At 42.9% G+C, this 17,751-nt stretch overlaps 1 protein-coding gene across 2 annotated transcripts in view; it reads right to left on the minus strand.

Moving 5' to 3' along the window:
• LOC127581422 (complement factor B-like) overlaps positions 1-11,286 on the minus strand; it is a 52,360-nt gene extending 41,074 nt beyond the window's left edge. For both annotated transcript variants that reach the window (XM_052035828.1, XM_052035827.1), the window contains exons 1-4: positions 11,144-11,286; positions 9,071-9,277; positions 6,077-6,262; positions 2,413-2,583 (exon numbers count right to left, since the gene is read on the minus strand). In XM_052035828.1, coding sequence (XP_051891788.1) covers positions 2,413-2,583; positions 6,077-6,262; positions 9,071-9,277; positions 11,144-11,246 — 667 coding nt within the window. In that variant the 5' untranslated portion in view covers positions 11,247-11,286. The remainder of the gene's footprint in view (positions 1-2,412; positions 2,584-6,076; positions 6,263-9,070; positions 9,278-11,143) is intronic.
• Between the last annotated feature and the right edge of the window lie 6,465 nt (positions 11,287-17,751).

The following is a 17,751-nucleotide window of genomic DNA, read 5'->3' on the forward strand; positions in this document are numbered from 1 at the left end:
TGTTGGAACAACATTCCTCCAGGTCAGTTGGGTGTGCCATTATTTTGCCACTAACTGCAAATTCTTGCCAATTTGTTCAAACTGGGCATCACAGTCTAGATCTGAAAGAAGGTGCAGAAGGGAATTACTAGATTAGAAACCAGGGATGTGGATCATTTGTAACGTGGAGGGACTAGAAAATTCGATGTTGTTCTCCTTAGAGGAGGCGAGGTCAAGAGGAGCTTTGATTGAGGTGTTCAAAATAACACATACTTCAGTACAGGGAATAGAGAGAAGGAGTTTCCAGCAGCATACGACTTGAGCTACCAGAGGACACAGTTTTGAGGTTAAAGGCCAAGAACTAAAGGTAAATGAGAGGATATATTTTTATGCATCGTGATCCTGATTTCCTGCCTAAAAGCAGAGTTAGTATTGACATTCAAAAGGAAATTTTATAAATACTTAAAACAAAATAAAATTAAATGGCATTGGGGGTAGAGCTGGGGGGTGAGTCAAATTGGGTAGCTCACTCAAAGAGATGATACAGGAACGATGGACTATACAATCCCCCACCCCCCACTCTATATTGTTTCATTCTTCGATTTCGTTGTTCATGAGTGAAGGTTTCAACAGTAAGTGGGAGAAATGGGCCTCTCTCAGCATTGCTGAGATTTCTGATTGCATCTGCCATGTGTGTCTGCCTGTTTCACCAGTGTGTCCATATTCCCCTGAAGTCTCCTACCATCATGCTCACAAACATCAAAATGACACTCCCTATGTCCAAGTCAAGACACCTATAACAAGTGAAGCAATGGTCCCATAGTAATCCTCAAGCACCCCACTCTATCCTCTCCTCGAGTTAAGTAAACATCTGTTCACCACTAATCTCTTTCTTCAATTCTCTACCTAATTTTGTAATTTTTTTTAGCTAAAACATCCCGTTAATTAGGTTCCATTTTGACAGATGTCCGCAAGTCAATTTTGTTGTAAGTCACAAAATATACAAAAAGAAAATCACTCGACACTTGATATGGTAACCATACCTCCCCACTACTGTAATGAATGGCAGCAAAAGCACGTAAGACTGATAAGAAAGGACAATTACTAAAAGTGGGGGAGGAAAGGTGGGGGGGGAGTGGGGGGAAGAGAGAGAGAGAGAGAGAGGGGAAGAGGAAGGAAACTGGTTCTGTCATTCGTAGGAATGAACATACATATGTATGTTGGACTTTTTGCATTTAATAATTTTATGGGAGCTCGTTCATATGTAGGGGTGTTGATTCGTCAGGCATTTCTACATTTCTAATCCCCCGACCTTCCCACACTGCTCCAGTATCCAAGGACTGAAAGACTGTGGTAACATTTTCTGTAACTCCATCGTAGTTTCCCTTGGCAACATTACATTGCTAACTTTGAGTGATGCCAATCTATTTTGCACTTCCTTTCTATCCATTGCTATTTACTCTGGTGACTTTATTGTAAAATTTACCACATTCTTTTCCACACCAATTACCTCAGTTGAGTTTCTGTTAACCATATCTGTGCAATTCACTTCAACTACTTCCAGTAGGAGGTTTCACACTCTGAACCTTGGTGTCAGCTGTGGTTTATTGGTAGCATTCACTTCTGGACTAGATGTTATCAGTTCTAGTCCCATCCCTGAGTCTTGAACACTTGGGTAAGACTGGTACTCTAGTGCGTTATCAAGGAAATTCTGCACAGTCGCAGATGCTATTGTTTGGGTGAGGTGTTAAATTATATGCTCTCGTGCGGTGGATGTAAAAGATCCATGGCATTATTTTGATGAAGAGCAAGGGAGTTAACACCTGCATCCATTACATCACCAAAATAGACGATCTGGTCATTGACACATTTATGGTTATGGTACATTGTTGTGCATATATTTAACTGTTGTGTTTCCTATAGAACAGTAAAGCACAGAAACAGGCCCTTCAGCCGACTATGTTATGCTGAACTAATTAAACACCTAACTAAACCAATCCCTTCTGTCTGCACATGGTCCATACCCCTCCATTCCCTGCACATTTATGTGCCTATCTAAGAGCCTCTTAAGCACTCCCATCGTATTTGCCTCCACCACCACCTGTCAGTGCCTTCCAGGCACCCACAACTCTCAGTGTGTAAAAAAAACTTGTCCCACACATCTTCTTTGAACTTACCCCTTCTGACCTTAAATGCATGCCCTCTGGTATCAGAAATTTCGACCCCGGGAAGAAGATACCGGAACTGTACCAGATACTGGAGAACTATATTATAGTTACAAGGTTCTTACTTGGCTTTAAAGAGATTTAGAAAGTCTTGAAAATATGAAGGTTTTTTTAAGAAGTCCGTTTCTTAAGCTCTATATTGCAATATCATAAGAGAACTGCTTGATTTAAGATACCAAAAGGAATAACGAGATATAAAAAGGTTTACTTTCACATCGAGGCTCCACTCCAGACCACTCGCCCGATTCCAAGCATTTACGTCTCAAAGAACCTCGTAAAATGTTTCTCCCACAGTGGTATTGTACAACCGAAAAGACATCAAAACTGTTGCCGATTCGTTTTGAACCAAAGGGTATTCCAGGGTTGGGACAGAATGTGCCTAAAGAGAGAAAGTTGACCATTAGAGGCTTTCTAATAAAAACCAGTTCCACAGTTTGAGAAAATCTTGTATAAGCCATTAAGATACATATTAGGGTGTCTATGTGAGAACTGGAATACCTTCTCACCATCGACCTTAAGCACTTAAACTAATTAAACTAGTAATTAAACACCTAACTAAACTAATCCCTTCTGTCCGCACATGGTTCTGCCCTCCACTCCCTGCACATTTATGTGCCTACCTAAAAGCCTCTTAAACACCCCTATCGTATTGATGTTGGTTTATTACTGTCACATGTACTGAGATACAATGAAAAACAGTTTTGCAAGCCATCTGTACAGATCATTTCAAAACATAAGTACTTTGAGGTAGTACAAGGGAAAAGTAATAACAGAATGCAAGAATGCAGAATATAGTATAGAACACAGCTACAGAGAAAGTGCAGTGCAGGTAGACAATAAGATGTAAGGGCCATGACGTGGTAGATTGTGAGGTCAAGAGTTCATCTTTATTGTACAAGAGTTCAGTTCACGAGTCTTATAACGGCAGGATAGAAGCTGTCTTTGAGCCTGGTGGTGCATGTTTTCAAGCTTTTGTATCTTCTGCCCGATGGAAGGGGGGAGAAGAGAGTATGTCCCAGATGGAAGGAGTCTTCAATTATGCTGGCTGCTTTTCTGATGCAGCAAGAAGTATAGACAGAGTCCACAGAGGGGAGGCTGGTTTTCGTGATGGACTGAGCTGTGTCCACAACACTCTGCAATTTCTTGAGATCTTGGGCAGAGAAGCTGCCATACCAAGCTGTGATTCATCCAGAGAGTATGCTTTGAATGGTGCATCTGTAATAATTGGTGAGGATCAACATGGACATGCCGAATTTCCATAGCCTTCTGAAGAAATAGAGGCGCTGGTGAGCTTTCTTGGCCGTAGCACCTACGTGATTGGACCAGGACAGGCTATTGGTGATATTTAGTCCTCTCAACCATCTCCACCTCAGCACCATTGATATAGACAGGGGCATGTGCTCGGCCCTACTTCCTGAAGTCAATGACCAGCTCTTCTGTTTTGCTGACATTGAGGGAAAGGTTGTTGTCCTGGCACCATATCTAGGTCAAGCAATAAAGAGAGTACATCCTCACTGGTCTAAAAAGTGACATTTCCCATTTACTCACAGAATAACCAGGTTTTACTAGTTGTTTTCCTAAAAACATGCTTTTTTTTAACCCCCAACCCTCTAACCAACAGTCAAACTGCATTCTTTGTCCTTGATGATCTCCTGCAACCTCAAATAAAATTTCACACATGTGGCTTGACTGCTTTGCTCATGGAGATGAGGGTCATGGTCACTCTCAGCTTCCTAGCCTCAGGACCATTCCCAGCTGCTGCTGGTCTTTGTCACACCTCAACGTTTGCTGCTCACTGCTGCGTTAGGGAGGTCATCAAACTTCCTACTCAAGGGAAGGGAGCAGCCGGAGCAGCCACAGGCATTTGCCGGCATTACAGACTTCCCCAAAACTGCAGGCATTCAGAAACTGCACACATGTCCTCATAGAGACCTCCTGCGTATTGTCCTGCCGGGAGATTTAGTTTCAGCCCTGGCAGGAACTCTTTACCCACCACACTCCCTTGCAGAAGGAACGTACCTCCTGCAGGCACTGTTCTTCACCAGCTCCTCCGGTACCTTCTGACTACTCACCACCACCCTCTCAGGAACGCTGTCTCCATAAGATATAGATATAAAAGCCGAATTAGGCCATTTGGCCCTTCGAGTCTGCTCTGCCATTCAATCATGGCTGATTTTTTTCAACCCCATTCTCTTGCCTTCTTCCCAGTAACCCTTAACCCCCTTACCAATCAAGACCCTATCAACCTCAGCCTTAAATACACCCAATGACTTGGCCTCCACAGCCCTCTGTGGCAATAAATTCCACAGATTCACCACCCTCTCGCTGAAGAAATTTCTTCTCATCTCAGTTGTAAAGGGATGTGCCTTTATTCTGAGGCTGTGCCCTCGGTTCCTGGACTCTCCTACTAATGGAAACATCCTCTCCACGTCCATTCTATCCAGGCACATTCTCCTCTTACATACGTTTCATGGAACCACAACGCATGACTGGCCCACAATGAAAATCTCACCAAAAAATGTGTGCAAAATTGCTCTTCTCCAGATTAACTTGATTTTCAACAGTACAGCACCCTTTTAGATTGTGTGAATAAATTTCTAGCCCAAGTTCTTTTGTTCTCATTCTGCTGATAATTTCAGACATTAATTCATCTTCTCTTTCGTACATCTCTAACCCTTTGCCAGTCTTTTCCATCAGAATCCATCAACTCCATTTTTATTCACTTTCTCCTGTCCTCCACCTTAGCACAGACCCTTCTTTGAATTTTCCCTGTTGCTTCTCCCTTTCCCTGCATTTCTGGGACACATTGGGTGCATTGGCATGTACATCTGGGATGCACTGTTGGCTTCCCATGAATGCAGACAGCCATTGACTTCACTGTTGTGGCTGTAAGTGTTCTGAATATAGTTCACACCTTTGCTGCAGTGGAAAGGTTTCCACTCCCTGGATGCTCAACTTGTCGTTGATCATGGGAGGAATTCTGGGCAGCACAGTGGCGGAACTAGTCAAGCTACTGCCTTACTGCTCCTGCGATGTGGGTTCAAACCTGATCTCTGGTGCTGTCTGTGTCGAGTTTGCATGTTCTCCCGTTGAACAGAAGGGTTTCCTCTGGGTGCTCTGGTTTCCTCCCACATCTGAAAGACTTGCAGATTGGTAGGTTAATTGGGCTCTGTAAGTTGCTCCTGGTGCATAGATGAGTTGCAGAATCTGAAGGCAATTGATGGGAATGTGGGGACGATTCAGTGGGATTATTGTAGAATTAGTGTAAGTGGTGATTTATGGCAGCACAGACTTGGTCCACGTATAAACTAAAAGCTTTAAATTTGCCAAGGAATTATTATGCTCTTTTAATCTACAAGGGTTAACCTTTTATAACAAGTTAAACATTGCTATTGGTATAATATTCTAACAGGAATGGTTATGATGTGTTATACCAAACATGTGAACCTACACTGTCATTGTCAAACCAAATTCTGTTCTTGATGACACTTCAAGTTTTATAAGTAAATTTCTGCACATAAAACAGTTGTCTGCTTCTAGTGATTTAATGCAAGATCTCTTGTAGCATGTAATCCAACTTGGAATCAAGGATTGGTAAATTGGTTTATTATTGTCACGTGTACTGAGGTACAGTGAAAAACTTGTCTTGCATACTGTTCATTCAGATCACTTCATTACACAGTGCATTGAGGTAGTACAGGGAATCATATAACTAAACATCATAAGGTTTTATTCATACAAAACTGTTAAGTGTTACGTAGTACAACTCTAACAAGAGATCATGCATTAAATCACTAAAGGTAAACCAAAATCTTAAAGCATTATGCTTACTAAATGACAGTGTAAAAGTTATACAAAAAATAAATAAATACCTATAGTGTTGCATCTGGGCACTTTCCCACTCCATTGACCATTTGGCAAACATGTCGTTGAAGATGAACCGATCAGCTGGAATCCATCAAAGCAACGAAAGTTGATGGATTCATTGACTTTGTAGATGGTTTTCTGAGGATTGAGTATTCCAAATTCAAAAAGTTGAGGAGCAAGGCAAGTTACTTCTGCAAAGTAGTCCAGGAGAGAATTAAGAATGGTTACATCCGAAACGATATCATTCACTGCATGAGATAATACTTAGACTGTGGAGACACAAGAGGCCACAGATGCTGGTATCTGGAGTAACAAGCAATCTGCTGGAGGAACTCAGCTGGTCGAGCAGCACCTGTGGGAGGAAAGGAACTGTCGACGTTTTGGGTCGAAATCCTGCATCAGGACCATACTTGGGGATGTGAATGGTGGGGCAAAATCCACAAGAGTCTGAATATTAAATTCGAGTAGCAAAAAATGTGTTGCGTTCCAGGCAATAATTAAGGAATATAATGAAGCAAAAGGGAAGAATGTGTGGGCCAGTCATGAATTGTGGTTCAATGGAACGTATACAAGAGTGGAATGAAAGTCTTGCAGGGGGACTTCCATAATTAGGGCCTAGATTACAACAATTTACCAAGGATGGCAAACGACTGGATTACTGTTAGTGCCACACAGTGTACTAGGTTAGAGAGTAATAAATGCAGTAGCAACCTTTGGCTTGAATGTTGGATTTCCAAATGCATTTCAAGGAGAAGTAAACTGTTGAGCTAGGATATTCCACAACTAATCGTGCATAAATTGTTTGATCTAACATTGGATTAAAAACAACAAAACTATGTTGTAGGTAAGACACTAGATTGTTGCAGATCTAAATGGTTAAAGGGATAGTGGAGTTGTTGAGCATTTTTGAAATAATAACAATAATTTTGATGTTTGAAGTCAGGGATTACTTTAGAGAGGGTGGCGGTAGAACAAAGACGGATGCAAGTTTGAGGGAACATGGATACAACGAGGGTCAGTTGGGAAAGGAGACAACCATACCGGAACACTTGTTAAAAGCAAAGAACATTGATCCAAATGGCACCAACTACTCAGTGGGAGGAGTACCATCCACCACGAGGAATGGCGGATGAAGGATGGACCAGATGTGGATAGCATGGCAGAAAGATAGAACTGAGAAGAGCCGGGTATAAGAGGAAGGTTTCTGGTCAGGAGTAACAACAGGAAATGAAATTTTGATTATAAAAGATATACAACACAATCTAGATATATTCATAACAAACATGATGATTTGCAAAATATCAGAAGCCCCAATAATTTCAAAACCCATGGCCAGACGAAGATTACTTACGTTAAACTAGAGGGAATAAGGCAGCAAAGTCTTGGCAACCATCTCAAATGAATTATTGCATGAAGCAGTGGATGGAAGGATGACAAATGTTAAAACATAACAATAATTCATGAGCCATGGAATAAAAATACCAGCAATTTATTTTTTGACCATGGCTGCAGGCAGGATGCTGTGCATTTCATAAAAATGCTTCTATGTAAAGTTCCTGTTTTAAAGGAAAGATATGCAATTATTATGTCCAACTGCTGGAAAAATATGCTATTATATGCTCCATTTTGTGTTTGAAACAGCTCATAAATTTGCTGAAACAGGATCTGGAAAATACCTCATTCCCATATCGTTATCCTGCATTTATTTGTTTTCCTATATGTTCCATTTTCCATACATGCAAGTAGGTACGACACTTCATATCATCACTTTTTCAACCTGATATCACCAGACATTTCATCTTTGCAATACATAGCTAACATGTGCAAATATAATCATGAGTAGGGTCCATGGAAGCAGCACAATGCAATGGCCTTACAGAGTTCATCGTCGCGAACTAATGTCTTGGGTGTCAGGTGTCCAACCCACAACTTGAGCTCAGCAGCTGCAGTGTGAGGACTCCACTGCCTTCACGTTCACACCGTACATGTTGTCTCCTTATGTTGTTTTTTGGACAAATTGCAACCTTACATCTTCAGTTCTCATTCCTGGTGCAACAAATTCTAGCTTTCCATTAGAGTATATGCTGCACAAATTGATAATGTAGAGAAAAATAATGGGGTCTTTTTCCTTCCAAATCCATTACAATCTGGAAAAGATCATCGACTGACCAATGACAGTTTCCCACTGTGAGTTAATCCCCTGTTGACACAGTTAACTGATACATTTGATGCAAGTGTATTAAAAAAAAGTGATTTGTACTTTCATGCACAGAGGCACATAAAAGTTAAATCCTTCTCCATGCTAGCTTAAGTTGCTAATAGCCTCAGACCTTGGTGTTATAAATAGGGGCATCCACCAATGAGGCAATGGTAGAAAAACAGAAATAAAAACAGAAAATTTTCTGGGAAAACTCAGCTGGTCAAGTAGAACCTAAGGAAAGAGAAAGAGTGAATATTCCAGGTTGAAGCCCCTTCGCCAGAACAACAGAAAAATAGACCTTTGTAAAGTTAGTTAGGCATTTAATTACTAGTTTAATTAGTTCAGCACAACATGGTGGGCTGAAGGGCCTATTCCTATGCTTTACTGTTCTATAGGAAACACATCAGTTAAAACCAAGCCCATGAATTTCAAAATCGGCACACAGTGGATATAAATACTTGTGCCCATGGAACTGAATTGCCTGGGTTTTGTGGGCAAGGGCTTGGGGCAGTAATCTGGAGACCCCCTGAGTAATCTGGAACATTTAGCATCCACAGGTGTGGTTTTGAAGAATAGGAGTGAATCACCCAGTTCATTGGAGAAATTCTCACTGAATTATTATGACTCCACTTTTGGCTGAATGAGACCAATTTAACATTAATGTGATATGATAATGTGCTGCCAGTGCAGAGCAGTTTATATATTTGAAGGCATATGTTGACCTTCAACTCAATCAAAAGTAATTTCAAGCCTATTTCAGCTCACTGCAAGAGGATTAACATTCTGGATAAAGGCAAACCTTTGCATGATGCCTCCTGTGCTCTTTCACCATAAACGTTTCTCAGATGACTCCATTTACCGTCCCTGCTGCAGTACCTCCAGCTGACAGGATAGGGTCGGAATCCATCAGGACAGATGTAAGTCATCACACTTCTTTCGACTCGATTCTCTGGCCATTTGATCCATCCTCCTTTAATTACTTGGTTATTATTACAGAGGTCTTCTTCTATAATGTTAAGCATAAATGCATTAGAGATGAGAATATTTATCCTCTTTAATACACGCATTTATTCTACAATAAATGTTTTCCTCTCTACAATGTATATCTGTTCCTCTAATCAACACATTTCTCTTGGCAATGTTTCCCACCTTTCAAAAGTCACGGTGTAATTCTGCAAGGTTCAGGTTTCTTATTGGGTGACGCAAGGTATGTGAGTGTAACCAATGTATTTTAATACTGTGCGGGCACAGTAGTGTAGCAGTTAGCGTAACGCTATTACAGTGCCAGCGACCCAGATTCAATTCCAGCTGCTGTCTGTAAGGAGTTTGTACGTTCTCCCCGTGTCTGCGTGGGTTTCCTCCGGGTGCTCCGGTTTCTTCCCACATTCCAAAGACGTACAGGTTAGGAAGTTGTGGGCATGCTATGTTGGCGCCGGAAGCGTGGCGACACTTCCGGGCTGCCCCCAGAACACTCTATGCAAAAGATGCATTTCACTGTGTTTCGATGTACATGTGACTAATAAAGATATCTTATCTAATATGACTCCATGATTCTGATTATGGGGAATCCAATAATCATCCATTGACATCACACAAGTACTTAACAACCTCTACTTTCAAGAAGAAGTGGAGAAGTCAGGGCATAATATTTAGGAAAGGGGTCCAGGGCTAATTTAATTTCCAACTTTCTGACTGAAAGGATACCAAAGTGAATTGCAGCATCACAACTGTCTCCAGTCAGACACACAGGTGCAATGAAAAGCTTACTTGCAGCAGCATCACAGGCACGTAGCATCAGATAAGCAGCATTCACAAGAAAAGCATAAATTAAAAATAAATTATATACAATTTTTACGAGAAAGAACACAATTAGAACAGAAACAACAAAGTCCATTGTAGTGCAAAGTGATCATAGTGTTGCTATACTGATGTAGTGATTAGGGTTGTGCAGGTTGGTTCAAGAACTGAATGGACGAAGGGAAGTAGCTGTTCTTGCTTCTATACCTCCTGCCTGATGGTAGCTGCGAGAAGAAGGTGCGGCCTAGATGGTGGGGATCTTTGATAGTAGATGTTGCCTTCTTGAGGCAGTGCCTCATGTAGATACTACTGATGGTGGGGAGGGATGTTCCCGTGAGGCATTGGGCTGAGTCCATGACCCTCTGCAGCTCCTTACGTTCCTGCGCATTCAAATTGCCGTACCAGGCCGTGATACAACCAGTCAGGATACTTTCAACAGTATATCTGTAGAAGTTTGTTAGAGTGTTCGGTGACAATCCAAACCTCCTAATTAAAGACACTGGCACGCCTTCCTTGTGATTGCATCTATGTGCTGGGCCCAGGACAGGTCATCTGATATGTTAATGCCCACAAATTTAAAGCTGCTGACCCTCTCCACCACCGATCCCCCAATGTAGACTAGCACATGTTCACCCTCCTTCCCCTTCCTGAAGTCAACAACCAGCTGTTTAGTTGTAGCGAGAGGTTGTTGTTGAGGCACCACTCAACCGAGTGTCCTGTCTCGCTCCTGTACGCTCACCTCACTCATTGCTACCTGTGATTCGTCCAACAACAGTGGTGTCTTTGGCGAATTTGTACATGGCATTGGAGCTGTGCTTAGACACACAGTAATGTGTGTATAGGGAGTTGAGCCAGAGTGCCCTCTAAAAAACCTAAGTAGCCCACATATACCTCAGCCCTGATCATTGTCAACAAAACACCCGAATTTAGAACAGTGTAACATTAACATCCCACCATATCCACACTCCTTTATCTTCATTGTATAATATATGCAAATCTTACATTAAAGGGAAAAATAATAATGTTTCACCAATTAAATTATGACATTATTTAGGGTATCAAAGAAGTACCATACCACATATCACAACAGGCCAGAGTCCAATAATCAAAACCATTAATGCCACATCCATTCCAGGCTGCCTGACCCACTGAAAGGCCATGTTCAATTGTACAGCCATCAGCAGAAAGAAAATCCACCTTACAGAAAATAATGCACTGTATAGCTTCCTTTGGTTAATCATTATAGTCCAACCAGGTTAGAACATATTTTCTGATCTTGATGTTTGTTTTTCTGCGAAAACACTAATCATTAATGAATCTGTTTACAGCGCCGTGGGGCCATGAGAGGGAGTAGGGAGCAAATGCAGTTTGTCCTTTCTGGTATCCTCTCCGCATTAAATGCAAATACTACAAAAAAAACACTTGATTAATCCCATAGCTTCCTAAACACGGCTGTTGCAGGATGAAGCGATCTGACGTTTCTCACTGTGGTGCTGGATGAACAGATTTTCTGGACTATTGAATGATATTCATATTAAAACATTAACAGATTCTTAACTCACTTATTTGATGTTACATTGTATTTTAAAAAGTGAATAGCGAATCCAGTAGGTTTATAGGGAGTAAGGGAAATGTACCCTGGTCAGTTTGAAGAGAACATGGGAACTGGGATCTGGAGAGTGGAATGGAGCATGGGAACTGGGATCCAGAAAGTGGAAGGGAGCATAGGAATCAGGATCTGGAAAGTGAATGGATCTAGAGAGTGGAAGGGGGATTGGGAACTGGATCCGGAGAGTGGACCAGACTGTGGGAACTGGGATCCAGAGAGTGGACTGGACTGTGGGAACCAGGATCCAGAGAGTGAAACTTCATCTTGTGAATTTGATGCTAAACCATCGAGATTTCCAAACACAGGGTCTCGACCTGAAATGTCAACTTACACCTTTTGCCCCTGATGCTGCTTGCCACTGCGTACGTCCAACACTCTGTTTTCGTTGGGGACTGCCAAAAGGTCAGATACAGAATTATCGGAGTTTAATTGTAATGAGAGTTTCTGGCTCCACCATCCTCTACGCAGTGAGCTCCAGACTCCCACCACCCCCTTGCAGAAAACAATTTTCCTCATCTCCCTAATCCTTCTACCAATTAGTTTTAAACTATGTCCCCTGGAATTTGACCCATCTGCTAAGGGAAACAGGTCTTTCCTTCCTACTCCATCTATGCCTCTTATAATTTTATTCAACTCAAATAAATCTCCCCTCAGCCTCTTCTGTTCCAAAGAAAACCACAGTCTTTCCACATAGCTACAATTTTCCGGACAGGACAACATGTGTGTAAGTCTCTTCTATACCTCTTCAGTGCATTCATATCTTTCCTGTGTTGTAGTGCCAGTACTCAAGCTATTGTCTAACCAGTATTATATATCGTTCCAGCATAATCTCCCCCATCTTATATGTGCTTTGTCTAACAAAGGATAGAATACCAGATGCTCTTTTAACCATATTATCGATCTGTCCTGCTATTTATTAAGATCTGTGCATTCCAAGGATCCTCTATTCCTCACATTATCACTTTCTTCCTATTTATTAAATATGCCTTTACTTTGTTGCATCTCCTTAAATACATTATTAATTGTCTAAAGAGCAATGCTAGAGACCACAAGGTTCAGGCTACCTTTAGATAGACTGGATGGGAAGTGAGATTCTTAAATGGTCTAGAGCAAAGATCCTGGTCCTCAAATTCTCCTCTAGGATCTGATGGAAAGGGTGAAAATGCCTGGACATCATATTCTGTCATAAGGATAAAGTTTCAAAAACTGTCTGCTAGGAATAACCTACACTAATTTCACCTATAGAATCATTGTTGGGTGGGAGTAGGAGGGGTAGAGGGGTGAAGACCCTTGATCTGCATTTCCTTGCTTTCCGCTCAGTCGGAAACACAGAAAGTTCATATGGAAGGAGGTAAATAAACTGGGGTGACAAGAGATACCAGTGAATGTTCCAGAGTGATTGGGCAACACATGTGGTGGTATCAAGGTAAGACTATCTGACTCTGCGGAGATTATAACTTGAGCCTTAACAGTCCTGTGGATACAAAACAATGCCCTGTGCCGATGCCTCAAGAGTCTTACACTGAACTCTGAATTAGTAGGGTCAAAGATCTTCATCACTAGAACCATCTCTTGCATATGTTTACTTAATGTCAACGAAGAAGGCCAACACGACTTCACAGTTAACACCCACAAGGGTGGTCCTCCATCACCAAGCCACTGTGTGGAGTGAAATCATCACCTAAAATATTCCAGGCAACTACGGATAAGATGCTGCATTGTCTTGTAATCAGGATAACATTCTAATTGCAACTGCTTGCATACTTGAGGAAGAGTCCCAAATACTTCATCGACCTAAATATCAAGTTTCAATATATAAAACTGTGCCCTCACATGGGAAGTGATTTACTTGGGTCAGTGAGTGGATGAAAATGTGCTGCAGCCAGTTAAAGAGAAAGCTGAGGTCGTTATCAGAGCGAGAAAACTCTTCCAGGACACCTCCTGTCACTTCTAGAGTCACAGAGCACAGAAACAGGCCCTTTGGCCCACTGAGTCCGTGCCGACCATTAAACACTCATTTACGCTGAGCCCGTTTTGTTCTGCCTGCATTCCCCTCAGATTCTACACATACTACAGGCAATTTACAGTGGCCAATTAACTTACCAATGCGCACGCAGTTAAGATATGGGAGGAAACTGGAGCACCCGGAGGAAACCCACGCTGTCACAGGGAGAACGTGCAAACTCCACACAGACAGCACCAGAGGTCAGGATTGAACCTGGGTCACTGGAGCTGTGAGGCAGCAGCTCTACCAGCTGTGGCATTGTGTCACCTGGGTGACAGGTATGATCCAGTACTACACCTGAGTTCTATCAAACTTTGGAATAGTGTTGATTTCACTTCATCAGCAGTTAAAGAGACACGGCACGGTAGTGGAGCAGAGATCAGTAAAAGGTGTGGGGTCCCTGTGAGAAAAATATCAGGAATGAGTCCTTTTTGGTGCATTACACCAACCATGTGTTCAAACCTGCCTGTGACTTTTCTAATTGCAGACTGGGGCAGTGATTAGCCATGTCATAGACAATGATCAGAGAGAGCCCCATACCTACACATATACACTCAGATAGAGGAGGCATTGGTGATTTTATTTGGAGTTACAGGTTTCACCCATTCTTGCTGGGAAGATCTTTCATGCTAATTACTGACCATTTCGGCCATTCTGGGGTCTAGGTCTGCTGTTCCCATGATGACCATTAAGGATGCAGAAATGGGCCATCTTACTGGATCAATATGACAAGGACTTGGAGTACAGGCCACCCAATTGGACAAGCCACAATGGACTTAGAAAACAAGATTTATATCCTACGGACAGTAGAAAACAAATTCCTTTTCACAGCAGTGGTAATAGTGAGATGTATGCAGAAAGATCCAATTTTTAGGCAAGTGTATGAATACATGTTACATGGATAAATCGATTCAGGTGCAAAAGTCATGGCAAACTCCACCAAGGCTACAAAACATAAAGGTGATGGGTTACTAGTGTAAGAGACAGGGTCACCTGGTTATACCTTGTAACATTGCTTGTACTGTGCTTGCAGTTCAGATGAGACCAATTGCCAGAAATAGCGGCTGTATTGAAGTTTTCGTCAGAATTATTGAACGAGCAATAGTGATACTCAGCTCTAGAGGTTGGATTAGAAGAACCCAGAATACAACATGCTGGTGACAAGAACGGGATAGATGGAAATCACCAGCTGCAGTCAGTAAGACTGGGTGAGTATAAACCCATGGTGAAATATAAGACATGCTTGAAGCTAAAAGATTAGAACACAAAAACAATTAAAGTGGCGTACATTGGATATATTGGAAAATTCAGGAGATATGATAAACATAGAACATCACGGCATTCAGCCCACAATGTTGTGTCAACATTTTATCTCGCTTCAAGATCTATCTAACCGTTCCCTCCCACATAGCCCTCCATTTTTCTATCATTCATGTGTCTAAGAGTCTCTTAAATGTCCCAATGTATCTGCCCCCACAACTTCTGCAGGCAGTGCGTTCCACGCACCCACCACTCTGTGTAAAAAAACTTACCTCTGATATCCCCCTTATATCTTCCTCCAATCACCTTAAAATTATGCCCTCTGGTGTTAGCCATTGTCACCCTGGGAAAAAGTCTCTGCCTGTCCACTCGATCTATGCCTCTTATCATCTTGTACACTTCTATCAAGTCACCTCTAATCCTCCTTCTCTCCAAAGCATAAGAGGTTATTTGGAACATTTGGAAATGTTTCTTTCTCAGGCTAACACCATTGTAGGGGCTACAGGTGACAACGCTGAAGAAGAGCAGTGACTGTGAGCGTAAAAAAGCCACTCTACTAGTAGACACACACACAACACTAGCAAACGGCAACATCACAGAGTGTCACGGGCACTCACTCCCCACCGAGCCTTAACAATTGAGGGCTGGGTGGAACCGAGCAGAGCCGGGAGCGCTGAGCAGACTCGCTCCCTCACTCGCTGAGCCAGTGAGGCCCGGCTGGTGGTCACTCATCCCGGGCCTGTTCGCTCTCCCCTCACAGCTGTCTCCGTGATCCTCTTCCACACACTGTTGTTGTTCATTTCCGACTTACCAATGGTCCTCAGGAGTGGAACCCTGTCGGGACCTGGCGACTGGCTGTATTCTGAATCCCGTTCAAGGAAGCACTAATAGGGCTCCACCTCGCGGATATCGACGTGACAAAAGTCTCTGACGAGTTCACAACTTCCAGTAATATAAATGGGCAGGACATTGCAAGACTCCTCCGTCATGGGACAAGGCACCCTAGACATCACTCCTGCTAATGAAGAATAAGCTCCCATTTAGTCCACACTCTGCAGTCACTGAAGAACTGAAGTGCCATGTGGCCCAAGGTGATTGGGAAGAAGAGATGATGGTGACTATGGCAGCCTACACCCAGAAGCCAGTTAGTCTGATTTAGGAAACTTGAACCTAGAGCATGGGCTTTCTATCCACACTGTGTAAAGCCAAGGTAGGCAGGTCACCCTCAGCCTGACGATTACTGGCCTTTGGACACACAAGAGACTGCAGATGCTGGAACCTGATGCTGGAGGAACTCAGCGGGTCAGGCAGCATCTATGGAGGGAAATGGACAGTCGACGTTTTGTGTCGAGACCCTTCATCTGGACTGAAGTGGAGATAGCCAGTGTAAAAAGGTGAAGGGATGGGGTGGAGCAAGAACTGGCAGGTGATAGGTGGATCTAGGTGAGGGGGGGGGTGTGGTGACAGGCAGATGGGGAGAGGGGAATGGGAATGGTACCAGAAGCTGGGAGGTGATAGTTGGAAGTGACAAAGGGCTGAAGATGATGGAATCTGATAAGGGAGGAAGGTGGATTACTGGCCTTTGCCTTCACCTCCATCACAGGCACAACCCTCCCCACCATCGAGGACATCTTCAACAGGCGGTGCCTCAAGAAGGAGCATCTGGACAGTAAAGACATCTGCATTAGACTATTGTTTGTTGACTACAGCTCCACCTTCAATACTATAATTCCAAGCAAACTCATCACCAAACTCCAAGACCTAGAACTCAACACCTCCCTCTGCAACTGGATCCTTGATTTCCTGACCAACAGATCACAATCAGTGAGGATAGGCAGCAACACGTCTGCCATGATTATCCTCAACACTGGTGCCCCACAAGGCTGTGTCCTCAGCCCTCTACTCCCTATATACTCATGACTGCGTGGCCAGATTCTGCTCTAACTCCATCTACAAGTTTGCAGATGATACCACCGTAGTGGGCCGTATCTCAAATAAGATGAATCAGAGTACAGGAAGGAGATAGAGAGCTTAGTACCATGGTGTCATGACAACAACCTTTCCCTCAATGTCAGCAAAACAGAAGAACTGGTCATTGACTTCAGGAAGGGGGGTGGTGCACACGGTCCTGTTTATGTCTGAGGTCGAGAGGGTTGAGAGCTTCAAGTTCCTTGGAATGAACATCATCAATAGCCTGTCCTGGTCCAACCACATAGACATCACAGCCAAGAAAGCTCAGCAGCACCTCTACTTCCTCAGGAGGCTAAAGAAATTTGGCATGTCCCTGTCAACCCTCACCAATTTTTATCGATGCACCATAGAAAGCATCCTATCTGGATGTATCACGGCTTGGTAGGGCAATTGGTCTGCCCAGGACCGCAAGAAACTGCAGGGAGTTGTTGACACAGCTCAGCACATCACGGAAACCAGCCTCCCCTCCATGGACTCCGTCTATACTTCTCGCTGCCTCAGTAAAGCAGCCGGCATAACCAAAGACCCCTCTTATTCAGGACAGAAGATATAAAAACCTGAAAGCACGTACCACCAAGCTCAAGGACAGCTTCTATCCTGCTGTTATAAGACGATTGAACATTTTCCTAGTACGATAAGATGGACCCTTGACCTCACAATCTACCTCGTTATGACCTTGCACCTCATTGACTACCTGCAATGCACTTTCTCTGTAACTGTAACACTTTATTCTGCATTGTTTTGTTTTACTTTGTGCACCTTCAATACACTGTGTAATGAATCGATCTGTATGAACAGTATGCAAGACAAGTTTTTCACTGTACCTCAGTACATGTGG

Source organism: Pristis pectinata, chromosome 21 (assembly GCF_009764475.1).
Source record: "Pristis pectinata isolate sPriPec2 chromosome 21, sPriPec2.1.pri, whole genome shotgun sequence".
Lineage (NCBI taxonomy): Eukaryota > Metazoa > Chordata > Chondrichthyes > Rhinopristiformes > Pristidae > Pristis > Pristis pectinata.